At 39.5% G+C, this 26856-nt stretch overlaps 1 protein-coding gene across 5 annotated transcripts; it reads left to right on the top strand.

The window, feature by feature from the left end:
• The first annotated feature begins 312 nt into the window (after positions 1 to 312).
• Positions 313 to 25674, top strand: rnf157 (ring finger protein 157). Of its 5 annotated transcripts, XM_029456888.1 has the most exons (20): positions 317 to 932; positions 4672 to 4790; positions 8060 to 8148; positions 8623 to 8772; positions 10461 to 10578; positions 10753 to 10819; positions 10922 to 10965; positions 12010 to 12057; positions 12218 to 12289; positions 12378 to 12537; positions 14455 to 14567; positions 14652 to 14881; positions 15213 to 15315; positions 15491 to 15599; positions 17126 to 17340; positions 17426 to 17488; positions 17963 to 18011; positions 21576 to 21686; positions 22627 to 22661; positions 23812 to 23946. In XM_029456888.1, the coding sequence occupies exons 1-19, from the start codon at positions 845 to 847 to the stop codon at positions 22659 to 22661; spliced, it is 1983 nt and encodes a 660-aa protein (XP_029312748.1). In that variant the 5' UTR covers positions 317 to 844; the 3' UTR covers positions 23812 to 23946. The 5 variants fall into 5 exon arrangements, with proteins under 5 accessions (XP_029312749.1, XP_029312747.1, XP_029312748.1 ...); XM_029456889.1 differs by lacking the exon at positions 21576 to 21686 and having other exon boundaries at positions 313 to 932; XM_029456886.1 differs by lacking the exon at positions 22627 to 22661 and having other exon boundaries at positions 320 to 932; positions 17225 to 17340; positions 23812 to 25674.
• Positions 25675 to 26856: the final 1182 nt, after the last annotated feature.

Genomic DNA, 26856 nt, shown 5'->3' with positions numbered 1-26856 from the left:
CGTTTCGTTTAAAATATCATACGGGCTATTTGTCATGAGCAAACGGTTGTTGTTTTGGTAGTTTATCAACGCTAGAAATGGTTGCTGTGAATCCCGGGTCGTTGTCTCACAGTTTGATTGTGACCCTACTTGTTGCGGGGTAAAACAGCTTTTTATATCACAGACAATCTTTCCCGTTGTTTGGGTAACTTACATTTTTTACTGACATTCCCACTCCTGTCCAGAGGGTAATGTAGTTTGTGTACGGTGTGTATCCCATAGAGCAGTCCTCTCTGCACTGCAGTCAGCGCTACTCGCACATTTGGCGTAGGAAGGTCACGTTACAAAGTGGGTCGGCACTAGCTGCTGCTGGAGGACTGCGCAAAAACCACGGCCGGGATTTGTGCCTGCCTTACGTCATGGGGAGCCTCGGACCTCTTTGACAGGATCCAACAACGAGAAGCACCGAGGATGATGTGTGATCAACATCCAGCGGGCCGGGAGATGTCGACGAGCACACGGCTGTTTTGAGTCACACACTCGCCCTTAAAGTAAAACCAGGCACGGAGATTTTTCGCTTTGATTGTGCGATTGCGGCACAGCATGAGCGCGCCGCTCCGCTATTAAAGGGACTACAGCGGCTGCTTTCTGCCTCAAACACGAGCTGTTGACCGGGGAGGGATAAGCGGTCGGAGAACTAATCCCCCAGGACGGTCACATTCACGGCGGGGTTTGGACCCGACAGAAATGGACAGGCAGGGCAGCACGAACTGGATTAAATGATAGGGAATAAAGGAGACGCCGCGAACAAAGCGAACTTGAAGTGTTATGCCCTTTAATCCGTGTGGTCTTTATTTGACTGGAAATGGGAGCTTTAACAAGCAGACAAAACATAGGCGTGGAAGAAGTGGACATTTCGTCCAGTTCGGTGTACCGTTATCCACCGAAATCTGGTAAGTCACCGAACAGGTCAGACGGAGGGCGGGTTACTGTTTCATGCTTTAAAGCTTCAATGCAGATTGTTTATTTTGTGCTTTAAACGCATTGGGGGTAATGAAAAGTAGACATCACCATCTTACCTTTAGCTGCAGGCCTGCAGGGCATTCGACCTACCTGTGGAGAGAGGAGAGGACCAATAACTGGTTTTTCTGAGCTTACTTTCAACTTAATTCTCCCTTAACTTGTTCAAATCGTACCTTACCTTGGCTTCATGTTCATTTATTACATTTGATCATGTATTGTAATGTATTTATGGCACTGCAGCATTGTTGAATTGTCCATGGAGCAACACAGGAACATACACAGTGTACCCGTGCATTGTTAATACCCCTTTCAAATTAACCATATATTTGTATCTATTCATCTACTATCAGTGTCAGAATCATAACTGGGATTGGCTCTTATTTTGGTGCATCTATGAGCTGGACCTGTGTTGCTGGCATCATGAATGCCTCAGTCTGTCTGTTTCCTTAAATATGGAATGATGGATCCCAAGAGGATGAAAATGAAAAGACCACCATCATCATTAGCAGTAGAGACGTTTCATCAATGCACGTTATTGGTGTGTTCAGTTTTTGTTATAGAACTGCAACCAATGTTTTTTTCATCATACTTTTAATTTGATGTTAAATATAAAATGTCATAATAGGGAAACATGTTATTTACAATTTCCCAGAGCTGAGGTTGTCATCTTCAAAGTGCTCCAAAAGAGTTCAAAATAAATTATTAAATGGTTAGATTTTCGAAATAGTTGATTCATTTTGTGTCGTTAATTGACTACTGGGCAGCTAATTCAATACTAATTTAAAGGCATAGACAAAATTTTAATAAATCTCTTTCCCAGGTATCAAATGTCATCGTTATCATCCACCATAATCGTCCAGTAGAAATCTTCAAATGTTTTGTCTGACCAACTTTAATATTTTCATCATAGAAGATTCACAAAACCAGCAAAAATTCACATTTAAAAGCTGGAGACTTTTTGGCACTTTAGCTTAAAAAATACTTTGTCATTTGACTAATTGACTAATTGTTTCAGCTCTAATCAAAACCCAACTAGTACCCATCATATTCTTATCCTGTTTATTTATTCTTTGATCAGTGATTTTCTGACTTAAATCATAATTTGTACCACTGTTTGCTTTAAGACAACATAAACACTTATGCATTTGAGATTTTTTCCTTCCTTTTTAAAATGCTTTAAAGGTTCACGTTGATACACTATTTCAGTTATTGGCACCTGTAACAAAACCTTTCAAAAATATATATCAAACCTTACTCTCTTAAACCCCAGTTCACCCTTCTCACAAACTGTCCTTTGGACCTCAAGCTGACCTCTTGTGTTTTGAATCTGTCTTTTTATTGTTCCTCTATGTGACATTTTCTGATTGCAGCACTGTTCAGCTCCCCACCAGGGTTTAGTCCAGTATTACAGTCACAAAATCGTATTGTGAAGAAACAATGTTATTGCTTTTCCTTTCTAGTGTAAGCAAAGACATAAAGTAAATGAAAACCCCTCACAAAATGAGACCTGGAACATAATTGGGGAATAGAAGTAGAGTTATAGTCAGATGCAAAGTTTTGGGCTCATAATAATATCTTAGATCTATAGTAATATTATGTGCTGAAGAAAGGATGGAAGGGAAGAAAAACTGTTGTTGCCACTGACTTGTGGCGGCCATTAGCGCCTCTCTCACCATAATATAGCTGAATTAGTCACAAGCGCTATGAATTTGTGATATAACAGTCCTGGTTGCAGTAGTGGGAGGGGAGGAAGGTGGTGGCGATGGCTGCTGGTGAAACCGATCTGTCAGCCCCAGTTCCTGTTTCTGGGATCTGGTGACAAATCCGTTCACCTCTCCCACCTGCTGTAAATAATAATAAGGTGATGAAGAAAGAGCGTCGTCATTGTGGCTTTTTTTAGTTCATGATTTGACTAGTTATAGATTTTTTTCTACAGTGTGAATGGGTTCAATGTGACAGCATACAAACCCTTTCTCCTCTCCAGAATTAAAGGGACAGTTCACCCCAAAATTTCCCTCCTACCCGCAGTGCTATGTCTTTATTTGTTTTAGTGTGAGTTGCAGATTTTTGGAAATATCGGCCGTAGAGATGTCGGCCTTCTCTCTAATATAATGGAACTAGATGGCACTCGGTTTGTGGTGCTCAAAGCATCAACAAAAATACATTTGAAAAACTCAACAGTCATGTCCCTTCCCAGAAATCATGACCCGGTTACTCAAGATAATCCACAGAACTTGTTTTGAGCAGTTTCATGTAGGAACTATTTTCTTTCTACACCTGCCAACCGGATCACCGCAAAGAAGGATGGAAGCTCCCAAAACACAACAAGTTCTGTGGATTATCTTGAGTAACCGGGTCATGATTTCTGGAAAGAGACATGGCTGTTGAGTTTTTCAAATGTATTTTTTCGGTGCTTTGAGCACCACAAGCCGAGTGCCATCTAGTTCCATTATATTAGAGAGAAGGCCGACATCTCTACGGCCGATATCTCCAACACTCGGCAGCTCACACAAAAACAATCTAGACTGATAAATAGCACTACAGGTAAGAGGAAATGTATGTATTTTTGAATTTGGAGGGAGCTGTCCCTTTTATTAAGTCTAAAAGACGCCAGACTAAAAGTCCTCCGAGCAGCAGATACACAAGTTGCCTGTGCAGCATGTATTTAAAGACTCCATACCACTATTACAGTCTTATGATATTAGCTCACCCTGTGATTAAAAGGTAGTATTTAGTTTTGTTGTCAGCGGCCCAAAGTCTTGGTAAACAGGTGGACAATCTGCAGTACACCCATTAACAACCCAACTGTCAGAATACCCTCACAAATGTTTTCAGGGCTTCGTTTGGCTTCTTGAAATCAGAAAAGAAAAACAACGCTACCTTTTTCCTGTCATTTGTTGTATTACCTGCTACGTGTATTTGACAATTTGAGCATGTAAAGCCCGAGCAGTTTGAGATTATTTGGCTGTCGCAGTGACTGGAGGTGTCTGTGGATAACCTGCCAGCCGAATGGTTCAAATATTTAAGGGAAATATTAATGTTTCATGCCAGTGAAGTGTCATGTGGGTAGAATTCACAACTGACAAAAGAATGACAGCAAAAAGTCTGTTTTAAAATAGTATTTTTGTCCATCACTGGGCCTATTCTTTAATGAAAGAAGGGGCAAGATAAGTACATTAGTTTATTTATTCAACTTTCCCATGATTATTGAGCTTTATTATTAGAATAGCTGAAAGAAAATCAACTTCTTTAAATATTTACTAAAATAAAGTCTCATATTCTTGCAGAGATTTGCCTTATTTTGTATTGTTTCACATTATTATGTTACATTTTCTGTTTTTTATATTATTTATTAAGACATTTATTATTTCAAGGAATTAAGTGTTTGAAGCTATTTATATAATTTAACAATGTTTCTTGCAATTCACACAAGGTTTTGAGTTTTCAAATCATATTTTTCTTAAAACAGAGATCATTAACTTGGTTTAAAGAATCTATAAATAAATATATATAAAAATAGTTGTTATTTTTATGTCTGGTATGCATGAGAATTGAAGACACAGCCATGTTGTGCTCACCACTAAGGTCTTTGTCATAAATGTGTTTTTCCGATGATGTGATGTATTTTGAGTTAAGTGTGTTTAAAAGTGAGTGTCTCTCTGTGTGCAGGGAGTTACTTCGCCAGCCATTTCATCATGGGGGGAGAGAAGTTTGACTCCACCCATCCGGAGGGTTACCTGTTTGGGGAAAACACAGACCTTAACTTCTTGGGGACCAGACCTGTGGCGGTAGGTGTTCTCACACACTAACAGCTGTATTAAACGGGACATATTATGAAAACCTTACTTTTTCAGTGCTTGTGCACACACACACATGTGGAAATCAGGATTGCATACCAACAACACAAACGGTGAAATAACTTGATCAGTTTTTTGTAGGTTGCCTCGGTCCGAAAAGATGGTGGACAAGCCAATCAGAGCAGACTGGGCTTTTTCTGTAGGGGTCTTAAAGAGACAGGCGCTAAAAAGGAGCGCTTGAGAAAGAGGGTGAATACAGTAGGAGTAAAATAATGTGTTTTTTAACATTAAAGCATGTTCTAGTAGAAACCTAAAATACAAGTATGAACCTGAAAATGAGCATGGTATGTCCCCTTTAAACGTTAAATACTCAAACCATCTCACTCCACAAGTTTGACCCAGTGACTGTTCTGGAGCTTTCGATCACCTCAGACGATCTTCCTCTGCGGATGGAGTTGTCAAGGAGTTGTCGATGTTCAAGTTTGAATGTTTTATGAGCATTTTAGGGAAGAGTTCTCACACATTTTGGCCTAGAAGTTGAACTGGTACGTTTTTTTTTTGAACTTTCTGATCAAGAATGAACTTTCAGTCCCAAAATTAAACAAGATTATTTCAAGATTATACAAGTTTATATACAAAGAGGGGAACCGTAAAGAAAGGAGCTGGGCCTGTTACCAACAAGTATTTTTATTATAGATTAATCATTTTTTTAAATAGGTTTTTGTGTCAGAAAAAAGTGGAAGACATCAAAGTCTTTTCAATTTGCTTATTTTTTTAACCAGCAGTCCAAAAGCAAAGCTATAATTTAGTTTGGCCTTTAGTCTTGACAGATGTCTCGATTGTCAAAATAATTTTGTGTCAATCGACTAATTGAGCTATCGACCAAAAGGAGTATCTGTCTCCTTGTCATTAAACAGCTGCTACGTTTTAGCAGCCGTGACTCCTGCACTGGCAATTAACAGGCTTTCAGACTGTCAGTCATTGAAATTAATTTCAACGCCTCATCCCGTCAATCTAATTAAAAGTGAAATGTCAGTTTGCTGGCTCCCTCGTTCAGAGAAGCTGATAAGCGACGGTTCCTCCGGAGGGTCCGTTCAACCTAATCATGAACCTGAAGGTTAAACTAATAAGAGCTGCGGATCAAAAAGAGCTCAAGTTTGGAGGGGAAAGAGAGAATTTGTCACAGACTAGAAGGCTTGGAGGGAGTTAAAGTAAAGATGATATGGAGAGCTCCATCACTGTGTGCTAATCTCAGCCGCACTGCTGTTTCAGTCTAGACTGGGGCTAAAATTAGGAGTGCCATTTTTCGCCCGATTATGCGGGTGTTTATAATCCTACTGTGGGCACAGGATGCAGCGGGTGATTTTTTTTCATTATATAATGTTTTGGTGGTTTCTAAGCAGATGGTGCCGTGGCATCAGAAAACCAACCGCAGTTGTTGTGTTCTCGGTCTCCTCCTGCACCGCTCTACAAATATGATAATGGACAAGCTATATTTAGGGTTTTTCAGAAACTCCTGATTGAAACACATAGATTTACAGAATGAATTTAAAGCCATGCTAACATCAATGACGGTTTGACAGTCGAGCACTTTGGTACAGACTGAAATATCTCTACAACTATTGAATGGATTGCCATGAAATTTTGTACATTAATGATGTCCAGAGGATGAACCCTAATCGCTTTAGTGATCCCCTCACTTTACCATGATGAGGTTGACATTTTTTGGTTTTAGTTAAATGTCTTGACATATATTTTATGGATTGCCTTGGAATTTGTTACACACATCCATGTTTCCATCAGGATGAATTGTAATAACTTCGATGGATGCTTTACATCTAGCGCCATCAAAACTCTACATTTCTGCTCAGCTGTACTTTTTGTTTAGTGCTAGAAATGTTCCAATATTACTGAGCAAACTTTATCTTCACTCTTTTATGTAGACGTTTGTGACCAACATTAGCATTTTGACGTTAGCAGGGTGTGGAAAAAATTAAATGGATCCAAATAATGCGAGCATTAAACTTACGTTAGCTTGTTGAATATGGTGAGTTCAAGAAAAACTGGAAAATATGATTTTAAATTTCTTTATTTAATGTATATGTTTTGAAGAGACGTTTATGATTTCAGTTTTATTCCAGAGGAAATATTATATTAGGATCTTCTTCACTTAATTTTAGTGGGTTAAAATATATGTTGGCTTTCTTAAACAGGCTGATATCACCTGAACTTTATTTAGGCTAATGTATAACACGGTTAATGTAATGTTTTAGGTCATTTAAGATGCTATTCTTTTCACGCATAACACAGGACAAGAAAGAGTAATGTTAATGCTACTTACAGTCTTAAAAATGTCATTATTGACAAAACTCACCTGTATTTGAAAAGGAAAATATTCCAAGCTTTTGAAATAAAGACTTTTGCTCTTAAGTTTTGTACTTTTGAATATGTTATAAGACCCTCAGTGTTTCCTGTGAGTTTCCTTATGAATGTTTCTTTTCAGCATCCCTTACTCTGTGCGTGTTTGTTTGTGTAGTTTACAGGCGTGTCTCCTGCTGAGCCCAGATGTGTAAAAGTACTGAAAATGGTGCCACACACACACACACACACACACACACACACACACACACACACGGACACACACGGACAGATGAGGGCTTGTAGTGTGGAGGTATCTGACCACATCCTGCATGTTTCTCCTCAAACCACCTCGGCTCTCCTCTTTACGCTCAGTCAGCAACTTCTGGCTTCAAGCACACAACAAAAGAGTGCTGAGAAGTGAACCACAGATTGGGTGAAGTTTAAAGGTTTTGTGGTTTTTAATGTTGGACACAAGAGAAAATGGTGCAAAAGAAGGTATCTCACATCCTTGTCTGCTATCAAAATTCTCCTGATGCAGAAAACTTGACTTCATCTGGTCTTTGAAATAAAGTCTGTTTGACCCTGGACTGTTTCACACTCCTGTGGTCCCTGCGTTTGCAGAAATGTGCCTAAACACTGTCTGAAGTGTCAGCCTCGTCCATGGAAAGACACCACGCGAGCAGATTATTTTCGCTCTGGCTCAGCACTCAGGATCTCGCTGGTGCTGACCAACCGAAACACTTGTTAAGGTTAAACCGGGAGCAGTCATTGTGTAACCCTGAATTTCCTGCGGTGAAGAAAGGAATGTCGGGGCAGTTTGAGGCAAAGATGAACGCTGCTACTCTTCACTCTCATAACATGTATTTTAAATCTATAATTTGTTTTCTTTTTGTTTTCAGTTTCCGTACGCCGCCCCTCCACCTCAGGAACCAGTTAAGACGTTACGAAGCCTTATAAACATCCGTAAGGACACTCTGCGGCTCGTAAGGTACGCACCTCCATCCACCTAAACATACATCCACCCCTCATTACACCACTGTTGTCTAATTTAATGCCCACTGAGCTATTTTCAGACGACAAGCCACAGCAGCTAATTTAAGGGATAGTGTCATACCATGCATGGTTTTGTGCTTGTAATTCAAGCTTACTTTCAAAACACACAGTTGTAACAAGTATAACAATATAACATCCAATTACAAAATATAGGCCAAAAATAAAAGCATAAAATGTCCCTTATCCATGAAAATGACACAAATAATGCTATACAAACAACAAATCTCAGATATCTGAAGGTAAATAAATGACTTTAGATATGTTCATTACACGCCTGTTTTATTATGGCACACACTCCATGACTCTTTTACTCAAACATAAATGGAGTTTGGATCCTGCTCAGATTTCTTTTCTCTACTACTTGAAAAAAGTTCTCCCTCGTCCTTATCTCTCACGCTGATACCCGTAGGTGCAGCGAGGACCTGAAGCTGCCGGGGGACGAGGCGGCGGGGAAGAACAGGGCAAGCTACAACGTAGAGTTCACTTTTGACGCTGACACACAGGTGGCCATAACCATCTACTACCAGGCCATCGAGGAGTTTCACAATGGAGTGCCAGTGTAAGTGAAAACATGTTTTTATAAATGACACAAAAAACACTATATGTATATCAATTATTTTGCTAAAATCCAATAAAAATCACTTTGGTTTTATATGTGTGTGTGTGTGTGTGTGTGTGTGTGTGTGTGTGTGTGTGTGTGTGTGTGTGTGCGCGCGTGTGTGTGTGTGTGTGTGTGTGTATGTATGTATGTTTTTCTCATTTTACTGATGTATGCATCAAGTTTCAATAAGTAGAATTTGCCTGTTATTCTTTGTGTCGACTCAAATTGCAGCTTCATTAATGCGCCTGCTGATTTATTATCGAACGCTAAACTGCAATCACTCGAGACCAGCACAAGTTACTTCCTCTCAAATGTTGAATATGTGTAACATTGATTTTGACATACTATTCTCAAATATTTTTGCACGAGCAACTTGTCTACCGCAGGTGCATTCTTAAACTGTCACACTGAAGCAGAGATAATTTGGTGGAAACTGGCATCAGTTTTCGGTATCAGAATCTGTATCATTAGAGAAAATAAGTTGAATCATTGCATCTCTAGTAAATATCAAAATAGGGACATCTGCTACCTTTAGTCATCCAAAACTCAAACTAGAAATACAGGCTAGTTACACCGAAGCAGAAAGCACATTTTGCTGGAGTGGATGCCAAATGTTGGAGACAGTGTGGGTTTAGGGAAGCAAATCACTGAAATGTGTTTGAGGAGTGTCCAGTGATAAGACTTTTCTGGGCAGAGTTTCACATAGCACTAAAAAGCATACTTAACGCTGATCTGCCCTCGCAATTTTCCACATTATTTTTAGGAAATGTTGATGTTCAGGCAAGTCGTCCTGATGAATATGTGTTTGGCATTTTAATCTCCGCTTGTAAAATAGCGCTCACAAGGGCGCTGGTTACTTCCTGAACCCCCCACGATACAGGAGTGAATAAATATTCTAAATGACATTTATGTTACGCAAAAGATGACCTTTTCTCTTCGTCTTCAGAAAAATGTGTTCATTAAATTCTGGACCGAGTGTGTCAAATGTGTACAGTAAGGCACTTACGGCCAGATTTTGTGGAGGCATCAAATAGATAACCCTGTTATGTTGTTTTATTCTTTTTTAAACTCTATTTTCTCTCAAGTGTCCCTCTGACATATATTTAATTGCTCTTGTGTGCACACTTTACTTCTCCTAAAATGTACAAAGATCTTAACATTTGAAGAAGAAAAGATTTGTGGACCGCAGAGGAAATAAAAAGCTGCGTTTGTCCTGTCCCAAAATTAAACATTTATAATATTGAAAAAAATAAATGCAGGCTAATGTAGAAGAGAAAAAACATTTCTATAAATATTTATGCAGACACAAATAAGTGATGCTAACACGGCCTTACATATCTTTGCATTATATATCAGTATTTGCATAGAAAGCTGTCTGTGATTCGACTTCTGTTCAGACAAGATGTCGGAAGCAAGCAGACGTTGCATATCCTCCACTTCAAAAAGAATAACACAATCTTTCAAATGTATTCAGCACTAGTAGCTGCCACATTTAAACAGAAATTAAAACCTGTCATAGTTTAAATAGATTAAAATGCACTTGTATCAACAAATGAATCTTCTGCAAGTGAAACTGCGGCAGGTATAACCCCCCCCCCCCCCCCTCCATCTATTTTGTGCATTGACTGTTTATGTGTTTCCTGCAGTTACCTGCCCCAGGACAGCTCTCTGCAGTCTGAGACGGTGCACTTCAAGAGGGGAGTGTGCCAGCAGTTCTGTCTGCCCTCACACACCGTCAACCTCAGCGAGTGGGCTGACGAGGAGGTGAGCAGCTCCGTCGGCAGAATACTGAAACGCAGGCCTGTATGAGGCTGAGCTGTGAAACCATATGCATATATATATATATATATATATATATATATATATATATATATATATATATATATATATATATATATATATGGGCATAAGAGAAATCTACTTTGTTTCTCTCCTCAGCTGCTCTTCGATGTGGACAAAGAGGTTTTCCCCATGGTGGTGCAGGCTGTTGTAGACGAGGGGGAAGGTGAGTTCTGTGTGTTTATCACACTAATGGTCTGATGCGAAAGTAGAGCTACAGAATTTTAAGCAAAGACTTGTCCGCTGTTTGTATTTTTAATCTCTGCAGAACATTTGGGCCACTCTCACATTCTGCTGGCTACATTTGAAAAGGTAAGAAAGTTCTTTATCAGAGAAAGTGTGGCAGGCACAATATGTTTGCAGGAATTTGCTGTTCTGCAGGCATTGCCCAGGCTCTTAGATGGAGCCACAACTATTTATTAATAATAATAATAATAATAATAATAATAATAATAATAAGCTTTATTTGTATAGCACCTTTCATACAAGAATTGCAGCCCAAAGTGCTTCACAGCAAAAACATAACAATTAGTACAACAATAGACAGAATAAGATCATTTACAGAACAATAATCACAGTGATGATGTAAATGAGTCTGAAGTACCATTATAAAAATAGCAGAATTAAAATAGTATAAAATAACATTGGAGATCATGCCTAGTTTCTGTATCTGTGCCGTACTTAATGACCCTACTGCCGGGAAACCACATTCATTACACCATTCTTGTAAATGTTTTATACTATCAGAGCCATATTTTGAAAGCATGAGATCAACAATGCGCCCCTGTGGACCTTCAACTGGTTTACTCCCTTCGGTTAAAAGCCAATTTTTCTCCAATACACATTTATCAGAGAAACTTCCTCTCTAGTGACAGGAATTATTTTTTCTTTGATAATTGGTTAATCGTTTTGAGTAATTTTTCCAGCTAAAATGCCAAACATTAGCAGCTTCTAAAATCTGGGTATTTTTTAGTCTTACATTTGACCCTTTGGACCTTTTTGAAAGGTCCAAAGGGACATTTAAGATAAACAATGTTATCATGTACCAAAGAACCCGGAGAATATCTAATCTCATATCAAAGTATTACATTAACTAACTTAACATGTTTTTTTTACATTTTGGCAAATTGACACTATTAAAAGTATGCTGAATGAGCTATTTGCCGTTACTGTTTGAAATATACCCCTGGATGTACAGACAACTATCACTACATTACTTAATACAGAAGAAAACTTAAAAACGTGAAGATTCTCAGGCAAGTTCTGGAGTTACAAGAATAAAGAATGAAGGGCGTCCTGTACCAAGTTTTGAGTAAATTTCACAAAGTAATAAACAACTGTTGCTTGCTTTGGCAGCACATGGACGGGAGCTACTGTGTGAAGCCTCTGAAGCAGAAACAAGTGGTGAATACTTTTCTTCTCTCTCTTCCTTCCTCCTTTTGTGTAACATTTTTATGTTTTTGAAAGACGGAAAAAAACATTAAATCTTTGTTTCCCTGTTGAACATTACGCCTAAACCCATGAGACCTGCAGCCTTTATTCTTCACTGTGTTCCTTTTCCCAGGTGGATGGAGTGAGTTATCTACTGCAGGAGATCTATGGGATAGAGAACAAATACAACAGCCAAGAATCAAAGGTAAATATCAGACGGCACGGTCCTCTTTGAGTGCGTCAGAAGTGACATGGCAGTGTAGTAAAAATAAATCCTTTTTTTTTATCTCCAGGTTGCTGACGATGAGATTAGTGACAACAGTGCTGAGTGTGTGGTGTGTTTGTCGGATGTGCGAGACACACTCATCCTGCCGTGCAGACACCTGTGTCTCTGCAACGCCTGCGCAGACACTCTGCGCTACCAGGCCAACTGCTGCCCCATCTGCAGACTGCGTGAGTTCCCACCAGCGATGAAGAATTTCTTTCTGAAGTTTGAGGAGAAATCAAAAACAAGAAAGATGTGTTTTGTACCTTGAGGGCAATTTTTAGCCTCTAAATTTTAGAGTAACACTTTCTATGACGCCCATGTCTATAATGCATTATAAACATACTTAGAATGTGTTATAGCCTGCTTATAGCACTGTATAGTTATAAGCACACAAATATTCATAATGCTTTTTATCATAACACAATTATAAAGCATTTTAGAATGAGCTCAGGTATCATAATGCTTCATAATTGCTGGTCACTCACTGACATTTTAGATTATAAGGATATTTCTTTCACTTTACTTCAAACAATAATCCCTTATAGTCACTTAGTACCAGATTGTAATGTATTATATCTGCCTATACCTCAGGAATTGTATTGCTTCACTTAAAGCACCCAATGACCAGTTAGAGTAACTTAAAATCACTTTACAATGCATTATACAAAGATTTAGATTTATTAAAACTATGACCATTAGGATGCACTGTGATCCTTGTGTGCAGCAATTATGAAGTATTATGATATGATGAGCATCTGAAATGCTTTATAATGTGTTATCATTATCAAGCATTACGAATATTTCTGAGTGCTTATAACTATATTATACAGTGATTTAAGCAGATTATAACGCATTGTACGTATGTTTATAATGCATTATAGATGTCACAGTGCTACTGTTTGGAATGAATTTTCTTTTTATTTAAGGACTGCACTGATAATTGCAAGTTTGGCCTCATGCAGTATGTATTTTTAGGAGTTCCTATACAGAGGCACAAAAATATTTTTTTAAACAATAGCCACTGCACCGCTGACTGACAGCAGAGGAAACTGCATCTGAAATGTAACATCTGGGAAAAACGGGTGTTGTTTTAACGGACAGAGGGAGCGAGACAATAGCAGACAGAACCAGTGAGTTAGAGACGAACGGAAGTAAGAAAATGAGAATTAAAACCCACATTACAAAGTTACTTTGTCAGAGCTGTGATCAGCACCACAAAACGGACAAAAACATTAATGGAACAGTTGTTTTTTACCTTTCTTTTTCCTGCGTATTGTCCCTGACTTCTTTTGATTGTTGCAGCTCCAGTCTCATTCGTTCATTCACTGACCTTCTTTTGTTTTATTGAGATGATAAGATCAGGCTGTCCTCATATGACCTTCCACCATGAATACACGCTCGCTCTTCCTAAAGTGGCCTCTCTTCAACCAATATTCAGCAGACCTGTTCAGCAACAGTAAACACTTTCTTTCGCACTCTCTTCTATTTTTAGACCTGGACAACATGCTTCAAAACAGCGCGTCATCGCCTCTTATTCAACAGCACTTTCAGCTCATTTATATCTGTAGTCTTACAAAATACCCTGTTTTCAAGATCCCCCTGTATTTTAAAATCCTCACCTTTTTTAGTGGTAGTTAGTCTCACTAATATTGATAGTGTTGGCATATTTCTTTTTACTTTTTATTCTATTCACAATGTTTTGATCACTGAACTTTAGCAGTTCACACATTGATCTGAATTAAGATACTTTTACAGAATGATCCATATTCAGCTTTAAACAATGTAATTATAGAACACGGAAGTAGAACACGGGAGGAAGGGAGGAAGGAAGGGAGGGAGGGAGGAAGGAAAGGCATGAAAGGCATTTCTGGGAAATACATATTTCCCCCCAAGTTTACCCAAATTTAATTTCCTGAAGCCTCATGGAAAAGATGATTCATTTCATAAATGATATATTACTAATAGATGTTTTTCCCTATTAAAAGTAAATGTTTTCTCATCTTGTGATCTCAAAATGCAACTTTGTTAATGCCATTGACGTTGCAATTATTAGATATACTAATTATTTAAATTAATTTACTGTCATTTTGTTTTTCTTTCAGCATTCAGAGCTCTGCTGCAAATCCGAGCCATGAGGAAGAAAGTCAGTCCTCTGTCACCGACCAGCTTTAACCCCGTCATTACTTCACAGACCTCTGACTCGGAGGAACACTCGGTGAGACAGGAAAACTGAATAAATATGAAATGACGATCAGTCCCAGTGCCAGTGAACTCACCAGTGTCCCCTCCTGGTTTGCAGGCGTCAGAGCACATCCCTCCAGGCTACGAGGTGGTGTCTCTACTGGAGGCGTTGAACGGCCCCCTCAACACCTCCTCGGTAAATCCTCCTCTACACTCTGGTCCCAGCAACGTTACTGGAACGCTGCCCCCGTACAGCAGTGAGCCTCACCCGACCCCAGCCCGCTCCCTCTCGCCTCTCGACCACTCCAACTCCAGTCAGGGACTCAAACTCAAGAAGAGTGGGTCAAAGTGAGTCTAACTGACAGAGTGTAGAATGCAGATGCACTTATCGCTACGTTGGAATTTTTTTAAAACCAAAAAGTAGTCCGGCCTTTTGAAAAGGTCGTTTGCTTGATTTTATTTCTTCACTAATCCAAAATATGATGTTCACTGTAGTTTACAGTCCTGTTATTACGGTTTCCTTGTTGAGCATGCTTTACGTAAAAGAAAGAGAGAAGAAAATTTAACAATTTTTAACATACATTTCTTTTAATTGGCCATTTCTGTGTTAGTACAGGTACATCAAACCCACTCACTGTTAGTTCTGTCTGAAGCTCGTCCATTATGTTGTTTATTTTAGGTCCCTTTCCCAGAATTCCTCTGTGCTTCCTGAGGAGGAGGATGAGAAGTCTTGCAGTGAATCGGAGGCCTGTCGTCATAAACTTGCCGTGGACCAGCAGGAGGTGTGTGTGTGTGTGTGTGTGTGTGTGTGTGTGTGTGTGTGTGTGTGTGTGTGTGTGTGTGTGTGTGTGTGTGTGTGTGTGTGTGTGTGTGTGTGTGTGTGTGTGTGTGTGTGTGTGTGTGTGTGTGTGTGTGTGTGTGTGTGTGTGTTCCTCTCTTACCGCTGTTGTGTTACAGCATGGAGTGACTCCAGACAGCGAGAACCTGACTCTTTCCTCGTCTGGGGCCATCGACCAGTCGTCCTGCACGGGAACCCCACTCTCCTCCACCATCACCTCCCCTGAAGGTACACACACATACACGTTTGTCCAAAAAGGCCAAAATGTCCTAACTACGATGGTTTGAAACTGAAATGGGTCCTCACAGAGACAGTAATGCCAGCCCACACACAGAACCAAATCTAAAGTGACAAACACAAACATTCGGAGTAGCAGTGAAAACCGCAACATATGGATGTTGCAGAGGGAAATCATTATTATCATAGATATTCTTCAAGACATTGTTTCTTTTCTTCATGCTTCATATTGTTTAAACTGTAGTAGATGCTCATAATGTATTTAATTCTCTTTCAGATACACATATTATTACATAAATGGGATTTTACATGTCAGTCCCATAACTTCACTCTTACGTAAAGCCTCAACAGCAATCCTTTGTTTCCCCTCTTTTATCTAAATATTATTTTTGATCTTCTTTCTGTCAATAAAACCCAAGACTTTGATTCATTCTGTGTGTGGGTGTTGGGCATTACAGCAGTGTTAAATACAGAACAATAAACACAAATAAAAAGCAAATGAATGAAATATTCAGTGAGACAAGCAGAAACAAAATGTGCCCCACTCAGAGGAGCTCATAATGTATTTAAGCCTCTTTCAGACATTCATCTTATTACATAAATGGGACTTTACATATCAGACTTGTGTCTTCAGTTTTATACATGTTTATGTTAAGCCTTAACAGCAATCTTACTTGCTTGGACCTTATGACATTTCAGTTTCAACACGGCACAAGTCTGAATTTAAGAGAGAGAGATATTGAGAACATCTTGTTCTGCCCTCCAACATCACTGTAATACATTTATCGCTCAACCTTCATCTCTTAAAGACTAAACACTAATAACATCTGACAGCTTCGTCAGTGTTCACAGTTCGGCATCATCAAAAATAACAAATCATGACATCATGTGGCTTCACATAGACAGATTTAGTTTTAGCACGTTAATTTGTGAGCTTTTAAGGTTGCTGGTAGGAACTTTTCTTACTTCTACTTAGTGCACAGTCGAGGGAGCGTTGTCATCTTTTCTTCTAATCTGAAAGAAAGTGAATGAGCATATTACCCTAAACTATTCCTTTAATTTGACAACGAAGCATTAAAAACAAAACAATAAAACCTTTCTCCAGTATTATACAAATGACAAATACAAAATACAAATCTTTGTTCCAAAATGTCTTCTCTTTTGGTATGTTCAAACAGAGAAATAAAACAAACCCTTTCCTCTAACCCCCCACCCATCCCAACTCTCAGAAAGAGACACACAAGAAAACCACACGTACAAAAAAACTAAATAAAACACACACACTAAAAGTAAATTTAATAAAATGTGGAGGGTTCAATAAGAAGTGTGCTCGAGGTGCTTACTTCAAAGAACAGATGATTTGACAATCAGTTGGGGTCCCGAGGTAAGAGTAGTACACTTTTTTTATTTTTATTTTTTTATAAATACAATTTTTAATCTCAACCGGCAACCAAAGGAAAAAAAAAAAAAAAGGAGCTGTAGCCCGACCGTGATGTGTGTGTCCGTCTGTCTGTCAGACCCAGTAGGCAGCAGCCTGGTGCAGTCAGTGATGTCCATGGCCTCGTCCCACTCGCAGCACTCCCACATCAGCACTGACACCATGTCCTCCATGTCAGGATCTTACCTGGCCGGGGCCGAAGGCGAGCCTGGGGGGGACGAGGGGGGAGACGCCGAGGGCGAAGAGAACCAGGACGCCCCCATGGAGAGCCGAGGACCGTCGCAGCAGGACGGGGTGAGGAGTCTAGGGATGGAGGAGAAATTAGCTGCAAGATCCTGAAAAACGCGTCGTCTCACTTTGTATCTTTTCTTTCATGTAGGAGTTTTCCCAGGAGCCAAAGGAACAAAACTACTCCGTGGCTTTAGAGGAGCAGGACTCAGAGGTGAGTAATACACTGATGTGTCATTTTATCTATTTATCTAACTTTTATAAAGTCCTATAGCGCTGTATACAATAATACTAAATCCTCAATTTGAATAAAAATGAGTCATCATATTAAATATGTCAGCCTTTTTTTTTATTAAATCAGTTTTCTTTAATGAGTATAACTTGTCCCCTGTTTTGTGCAGCAAGTGGGAGTTTATTGACTGCAGTGAAGATGCTTTTTTGTTTTAAGGCTAAACGCCAACAAATATGGATTGAATATATAATATAATACTTCACAACCTCAGGAAATATTGGAAATGTTTGAATTACACGAGTCGGAAACAATCCTACAGTCTACAAAAAGTATAATACTGATAATATTAATGTAGCCTAATCTTAATTTGCAACTGTGTAGAAATACAGGAGTTAAACTGAGTAGACATGCAAACAAACAAAAGAACTATTAGAGCTTTCTTTCTGTTTTCTCCAGGGAAACGATGTCACAGAAGAGGACTGCTCCTCCCCGTCTAATGGGAAAGGTAACTATGGTGACAATCCCTCACCCCTTCACCCCTGACCTCTCACCTCCCTTTGCATGTTGTTGCTCTCAGGCCATGTAAAAAAGAAATGCATCTTTTCATACAGCTACACATTATGGACTGAGTGGTCGATCTAATATATTGTAGCTGTCAGTAAATCTTTTTGAATCTTGGCTTAATAATGACAACCCTTTCAAAATAAAGGGATCCTATGTCAGATACTGTCCTCTAGATGGGGCAGTCCATTTCAAAATGCACGTTATGTTGGCTGAAACCACCCAAACATGAAGTGTCTAAACTGCAGTGAATGGCTTCTCAGACAGTATGTGCACCAGAACCTCGGTCTGCTTCACACTGAAGGTGCCAAGAACTGGCTCCTCGAATCTGATTCTCACACTGTGATCTCATGAAATCATCCAAAATGATCCTGTGTTAGTTTAGTAAAGGACTTCGAAGTTTTGTGTTTCCTCCAATATCTCATAGAATGGGACCACAGGCTCACAGTGCCTTTAAGACACCGGCAGTGCAAAGATGCTGCCTGAGTGAGTCCCCACCACAAACAACAGTGCTTGTCTTTAATTTGTGAAGAGATAAACGGGATCATTAACTGTGTCAGGCTGTGTTCCAAATCAGGCCCTGGATCCTCCAAAGTCTATATTTCAAGACCGAATAGGTCATAACAACGCAATCCAAACAAAACACCGGAATCTGCAGCTCCTCTCAATGTACGGAGCTCTAAAGTGAGTTTGAGTTTCAGCTCATTGCTAAACCATAGCATCGTTTTCCTCCTTAGCGGGCAGCTGTTTTCAGGGGAAAAGCTCATAAAATCCCCTGTAAACTACATGCTCAGCACCAAACAGCACACAGACACAGTTAGAGACTCGCTGGTGGACACAGTGGAGCATTTAGCAGCTAAAGAGACAGATATTTCCCTCAGGAGTTGGTAGAAACCAAAAACGGAGCTAAAAGAGAGAGAATACTGGACTTATATTCTGCAGATACACAAGTTAAATTATTGTTAATGTTGCTTTGTAACTGCTTGGTGTAAATAAAAAACAGTTTGATAACAAGTCAACTTAAAAAGTGATGATTCATCAACGTTGTATTCACAACTTGTTTCAGTTATTGCAGGTTTGTCAACAAACGTGATGAGTAGAAATGACTCTATAGTGTACTTTGGTTACACAGCACAGCACAGCTCAATGATGATGCCTTTTAAAAAAATCTTTTAGGTGTAGAAAATATCAACGAGACATTGTGCTTCAGCAAAAAGCCAGCCTCCTGCATTGGATGTATTTACTGACCATCAACAGCTAGTTTAACTTTAGCATCTGTGACTGGACCCGGGGATTTCTGAATGCAGGCTAACGTTAGCAAGCCAGCTAAAACACACTAAACGTAAATATAATAATAGGAGACCATACTGTTTCCAACCCTGCATCCTTCGGAGGATATATCCCTGAGTTGTTACACAGCTGACGGACGAGACAGTAAAAAGTCAGTTTGAGTGACTTTCATTTATACGCTTCCCCTATTTTACAATCACTGTTTCCTTGCTGCTGAATTTAATGACCGGTAATCAAGTTAATGGCAATAAATATCGACTGATTCCAATCGATCGGAGCATCCTTTCATTCACAACAGGAAATGATCACGTACAGGCATCCTGTGTTGCTGGCTTGCATTTGCATGATCTGCACCTCTTATTATCTATTATAAATGTTTGTGCGTCCATGTGTGCTTGTGGATTTACTGTATGAGGTTTATCGTTTACGTGCTTGCACTCTAAAAAGCTCTGCACCATTTGCTTTTTTTAGCTTCTGCATCATGAAGTGAAAGCTTCTCATCAGTGTGTGTGCATAAGTGTCTGTGTGTGAGAAAGAGAGAGTGATGGAGCACTAAACAAAGTGTTGTGGTGTACAGAGTGTGTGCGTCAATGACCTTTTAAGGCTTGAAGAGAAAACAACAAGGTCACCTTCATTTGACAACAGTTTATATAACGTGTATATGTAAATGAGTTGTTCGGTGGATTGTGTGTGTGTGTGTGTGAGACACCTGGGGCCAGCCTGAAACAATCTACCTGTGAGTTACGAATGACCTTTCAGTTCTTTAGGAGACGAGCGGACCTGTGCTGCCTGACAGACTGTGAATGTGCACACGCGTGCTGTAGGATGTATGTTTGCATCTTGCACCAGCGCTGACAGACATCTTCTGTATGTGCCCTGTCTGTGTCTCTGTGCTGAGCTGCCAGTCATCCAGTCATCTTCTTCCTCATTAGCACACACACACACACACACACACACACACACACACACACAGACACACACACAGGCACGCTGCAGGCATGAGGCACTTGATGAAACATGTCAGTATTTGTTATCTGACCATGCTGGAAACGACAGAAACATGCTAATCCAGACAATTTATATGAATACCTTGTTTCATTTTGTCCGCGTACCCAGTTAATGAGAAAAATAGAAGCCAGTGTGTCGTGCTTTAGTATCAGCAAACGCTGTGTTGAGTGATGGTTAGGAAAGTGAGATTATGAGTACAGAGTGGCAGCTTTATAAACAATGGCGGATCATTTTAAATGATACAAAAACATGAAATATATCCTAACATGTCTGTTTATGCTTTATATATTATTCATATATTTATATATAAAATGCTGAGCAATCAAAGCTAAATGTAAGAGCAGTGAGTCAAAGTGGGGTGAATCTTATAAGATAAAATATATTTTTAATAAAAGTGCAATATGGATAAAAAAACCCTTAATCATGATATATATTATTATAATCAAGGTGTCCTTATACAATACTTTATGTCATGGTACAATACCATTTCTAAGAAATCAATTAAGAAGCTGTTGGATAAGATGAAAATGTCCTTTTTGAAATTAAATATCTTATAAATCAATTTGTTATACTGGTGGTAAACCACCACAATATAAATGGTATGGCAACATTATTGATGTATATTTCAACATGTCGCCCAACCCTATATGTTTATAATAATAGACTTTATTTGTTTAGTGCTTTGTCACAACAAAGTCATGCCACCTTTTGTAAAAGAATTACCCAATAAATTAATGTACAGTTGAAAAGGAAACACTCTCCTGCTATATTGATGTAGACTAGAGAACAAGTTGATCATCACTTCTATTTTTTTTTCTTCCTGTTAACAATCTGTACATTTTGTACATGTCATACTGTCTAATTAAATGTTGCAAAACGAGCCTTGCGAGTATCCGATCACACTTGTTGGATTATTGTTCCTTCGTGAGTCACATTCGTTCAACTTTACATGCTCACGTGCGCCCCCGCAGATTGAGAACCAGTCGAGTATAATATCTTAAATTTCACAGAATTTATGAAGCCAAATGAAAAATATCAGCAGTCTTTATGTCTGAAAATCATTTATTATTTTCTTAATGCCGTTCCAGCATGGCCAACCTCACCCCTCCACCTCTTGACACCTTCCCCTCCTCCCTCCCTTACCCTGCCTGCCCCACTCCCCCCCTGCTGTGCCTGGCTGCTCTTGTTTGACCTTTGCCCTCGCTTGCAGGTGGGCGGAGCAGGTGTCCAGAGTTGGCCAATAACAATCAGGGCGTCGCCCTCTGTGACACACCCTCTTTGGGGTTGGATAATGAGCAGGCTCCCGACAGCCGATTCGCCGGTGAGTGGCAACCTCTCGAACATGGACCGATGAGAGCCGAGGACTGGGCATCAGAGTGAGGGGGAGTGAGGAAGAGAAAGAGTGCATGAGTCAGAAGCATTAAGGCTTTCTGACACATTAGCTTGCTTTGCTAACATGCTAATGCATTTTAAAGCTAGAAAGAAACAAGAAAAACAAGTTATATTTGAAGGCAGTTAGTGACCAGAGAGGAGGTTTTGTAGCATGAAGATCTGGAGCCTTCCTTCTTCTCTTCATCCCTACCCTTTTGGTGTTGTGGTGCTTCATTGCTTTTTCCGTACCGGTCAGCTGTGCACTCTCTCTCTCCTTTTCAGCCAAAGCCCTGGTGTGTGTTTGTGTGCCTGTGAGTGCATCTTGTCGTGTGTCTGACGGACTCTTTCTGCATGCTGTGTTTTTCCGTTTGCGTGAGTGTGAGAGAGAAAAGAGTCTGGTCCATCCCCAGAGTTTGAAGTTCATGTTCAGTGTCAGCTCTGAGCCGCTTTGCCAAACATCTGCAACTCATCCTCACAGCCCTCCATCTTACCTCCCGTCTTCTCCTTATCCTCCTCCCTGCTTCATAACACTCGCCGGGTTACTGTGATCAGAGCTAAAGGTGCCAATTTTATTTAGATTTTTTATTTCTAATGTTTGATTAACAGTTTTGGGTTCAAACTTGCTTCACAGCCCTTAGCTCTGCATCCTTCTCGTAGCCCTCAGCCTCTAAAGCCCTGATTTACCTTCACCCCTCTGAACCTAACATCCCCCCTTTGGTCTTTTATGGTGGATGGTGTGACATGTTTTCTCTTTCTGTGTCGTAAAAGTGTTTTGTTATCTCTCTGTTTCTCTTCTTCCCCCCCCCTGTCATTCTTCACATCTTCTGCTCTATTTTCCTGGACATTTCTTTTGTCTCTCTTCCTTCTTTCGCCTTCTTTCGGATGGACAGATGAGGAGTCGTGCCCAGTGCACATTGAGGACTAGGTATGGAGTTACGGCTAGATGCTAGATCAGGGTTATATATTGTAGTTTGCATGTACCACAACAATCGCCCTCTTTTGTGTATTACTCATTTTATCTGTTTCAGGATTCAGAAAAATACAGTATAATTCAGTAATTAAATATCTTTCAAAATGTGATGCAGTGTTGCTCTCTCAATGCAGCTCAGAATCTGCCTTACGTTATATTTTCTCCTACTTTCAAGTTGCACAGTAATAGTTGGGGTGAGGTAGCTTTCATTGCTGGTGTTATTTATTATTCATATCCTCAGTGGTCAAGACATAAAGCTATCAATAATTAATTTCATTCCCTGTCTGAAGTTTACCGTTATTCACTTTTGCTTTTAACTGAAATGTAGGCCAGAAGACTGCAGTGTGATAAATGGTAGTTTTGAAAAGGAAATGAAAATGTGTAATATACATAATAGATTTAAAAAACTATAAAAAAAACAAGACGACTAACAAATAATAAACTGAGGCACGAACACTTGTGTGTATGTAATGTAATACATCTATTTTATTTTGTTTGTCTTTCATTTTTAGTGAAAAAATATAATGACAATTGTACAAAATAATGAAAGTAAAAGGGGTAGGTGTAATAAGGTACGGCCTCAGCCTACACCTTTTCGGTCAGAATAAACTTGTAAGTAATAACTTATTAATGTTTTTATTCTTTTTATATGTGTATTTGAGTTGTATAAGTTGAAAACCAGTGTCAAAAAACAAAATACTCCAAAAAAAAGCAAAGTAATCCATTGCACTTTGTCGCATTTTCTTTTTTGATAACCAAGTGTACATTTTTCTCTCTAATATTCCCAGTTTCTCAAAGTCCGAGGTGTCCTTAAATGTCTTGTTTTGTCAGTCCAAAACCCAAAGATATTCAGTTTAATATAAAATGAAATCTCGGCTGAAAAACAGCATTTACTGCCTGTTTTGCATGAAAAATTACTTCAAGCTGTTATCAAAATAGTTGGTGATTATTTTTCTGTCAATCGACTGATCGATTATTCGGCTAACCCTTGCAGCTCTACTGCTGTCTTGCCGCTGTGTCCTCAAAGGTTTGGGAAAATTTCCCTCTGGGTGACAATTTTGCAACATAACTGTCCTCTGTCTCTCCGTCTTCTTCTCTCCTTCAGGTCTGATGTACCTCGGGGGCTACAGGCCTGTTTTGGAGCCCCCCTCCCACCACACCTCCACCAGCAACATCAACATGGAGGAGCTGGGGGCTGAGAACAGGGACGGCCAGAGTCCTAAACATCCCCGCCGCGGACCACTCATTGTGTAACACACTTTAACAAACACACACAGAAACACACAGACTTCTCCGTCCAGAGTCAGCTTACCCTGCCATAGTGCTGCATCGCTGGATACTATCCTGCAGGGAACCCCCCCCCTCCATCCGTCTTGATTGTCGTTGCTGGCGCTGAAACTCCTCGAGTAGAAAGAGGAGGGAAGAGGAACAGAAGGGCATCACGTGTCTGTCGTCTGTGCACTTTTATCTCGCAGGAGTTTCTTTGTTTTTGTTCTTGTTGTGGGATTGTTTAGCCGACTGCTACGTTATTATTTATTACCTGTAGGTCTAACCAATGAGAGCTTTGTATTGTGACACTATCTCTAGAAAAATACATGCTGCTCCTTTCCTCTCCTCTATTACCAGCCAAACAGTCAGGGGCTACTGTGATCGGCAATCTGATTTATTACTAATGTACTTCTTCTTCTCTCTTATAAACTGTATGTTGAACAAGTGTTCGGACACTATTTAAAAGTCAGCTCACACCGGCCTACCTTACCTTGGCGAACTAAAACGTGCTGTTTCCTCTCTTCGGACCAGGGAGCTCACGTCTCGACTTCGCATGCAGCTTTCGACCTCTGCTGATGTTTTCCTCTCACTCAAACAACCTCGGACTTGTAAGGCGGCGGTCGAGCCAAAATGAACAGAAATGGACTGAAAAGAAACAAAAAAAGACACGTCACACAGAATGTAGGACGATGAACGTGGAACTCTTAGAAGGGGAATGTACGTGACATTTAAACTGGAAATTAACATTAACTTTGAACACTAAACTGGTTTTAAAAACACAAAAGCACCCACCATGCCATACTCTCTTTCTGCAGCTTCATCTTAGCATGTCAGTATTACCGTAGTGCAACTGGAATCTTAAGTACCACCAAGCAATAAAGATGCCGAAGCTGCACCTCCTCCTCTGTGCAGTTCAAACTAAAAAATTCAAATCCAAACATTTCAATGTGTTTAGTTTTCATTCTTTTTATTTTAATGTTTCCATTGTAAAGGGATTTATTGTGAGAAACATCACACGGTGAATTAAAAAACCACACTATGGCATTTTGTTCATCCACATATTATCATCCCGACGAGCCCTTCTCTCCTCGTTTGTGAAGCTTTTAGTTGTTTTGGTTTTGTGTAACTTTAATGTAGAGTTCACCTGTTGTTGATGTTCTCCGTTCCCGTGTTTTTTAATTTGTTGCAAAACACTGTGTCGTTTTACTAGAATGTGGATGAAAATATGTGAACAATTAATTTGTAAAGGTTTACACACTCGCATAACGAAAAACTGAAAAGGGACAATATCAACATTTAATGCACTGTTATCTGTTTCCTAGACGACACACTTTGCGGTGCATGAGGCGATAGTAGAGTAAGCATGTTAGTCTAGGTCAGCCCGCACCCTCCTGTAGAAAACTGGATGATGGATCACTGCACACACATAAAGCCGGACCATATCCTTCTGCAGTGTATATCGGTTGCTGGTTCCCTATTCCCTTGACCCGAACTGTTTACGGTCAAGAGGACTGCATTACTATATCCAAGCTGCAAACAGTCATGTGATCACAGTCCGAATGTGAAGATGAAGCCGTTCTCTGGCACCAGTGATATCAAAGGAATGGGTCCCGAATCTGTAAGACCCCCACTTTTCTAGAACTATGGATGAAAATGTAAATGAAAACATCAAACGGACAATAAAGTTTTTGCAACTAAACGGTCACTGAGTGATTTCGTTTTTATTTTAAATGGGGAAAGATTCATCAGTGCAGAGTTATGTGCCTGAACATGTTTCCTAACACGGTCATTTTCACTAAAAACTTTGCTCGCTGCTTTTATAGAATCATTTTTCAAACTCTGCTCTGCAGCATTTTTCTACCAAAGAGCTGTATTTTTGACACTGTTGAAAATAACTTCTCAGGGCCTGAAATCACCTTTACCACAAAAGGAATGACATTAGTTCTCTGCTAAACTTCACTTGCATTTGAAAATGTTTTTTATTCCTAATTTTCCCCCCTTTATATCCATTATATTCACTGTTTTCCAGGACGTAGATATCTTCTATACAAGCAGCAAAATATGGCAAGCCCCTTCTCTCCATTTGTATTAGTTTTGTCCCACTTTGATCTCAAGTTATAAAAAAAAAAAAAAAAAGAATTGTCAACAATTTAAATCAAAGAAACAAAACCAAGAAATAAACCAAAAAAGAAAGACAACAAAACAAAACAAGGAATACTGAAGAATACTTACGTAAAGCTGCACTAATCAATATATTTATGTTAACAATAGATCGATTTACTGTGTTTAATGTAAAAAGGTCAAACCACAGAGAATTATCACACAATTATATAGTTTCCATTTAACTACTGTTTCGCTTCAGTCTCACCACTCATCAGGTGGTTCTGGGTCGGGCTGTTTAGTAAACAAGCTCTACCTGCTCAGCAGCAGCCGGTGGACATAGTGGAGCATTTAGCACAGACAGATATTTCCCTCAGGAGTTGTTAGAGACCAAACACAGCTTAAGGGAGTGGGAATTAGACTTAAATTTAACAAATGGACACATAAGGGACGGGTGTGTATATATATATATATATATAAATATACATTCAGGAAATACATGTTTTATTTAAAGTATGTATTACTTGTACAGACATGTTTATAAGATTTATGTATTTTATTTATTAGTTATTATCATCAATGTATTTGATGATTGATGAGTTGTGTGACTTTTGTTTCCCCGACGAGTAGCCGACTTCCTTGCGATGTCAGAGTCGGGAAACATGTCCGCTACACTGCGACTGAAATCATCGCAGAAACTGAAGGCTTCATTATTTTTAGCGCAAAGCATCGACATCTTTCCCTCAGCTCTGGCCACTTGGTCTGCCTCCGAAACAGTTCT

The sequence above is a fragment of the Cottoperca gobio genome, chromosome 19, assembly GCF_900634415.1.
Source record: "Cottoperca gobio chromosome 19, fCotGob3.1, whole genome shotgun sequence".
NCBI lineage: Eukaryota > Metazoa > Chordata > Actinopteri > Perciformes > Bovichtidae > Cottoperca > Cottoperca gobio.
The sequence above is the reverse complement of the archived record's forward strand: the minus strand, read 5'-3'. Positions and strand labels throughout refer to the sequence as shown.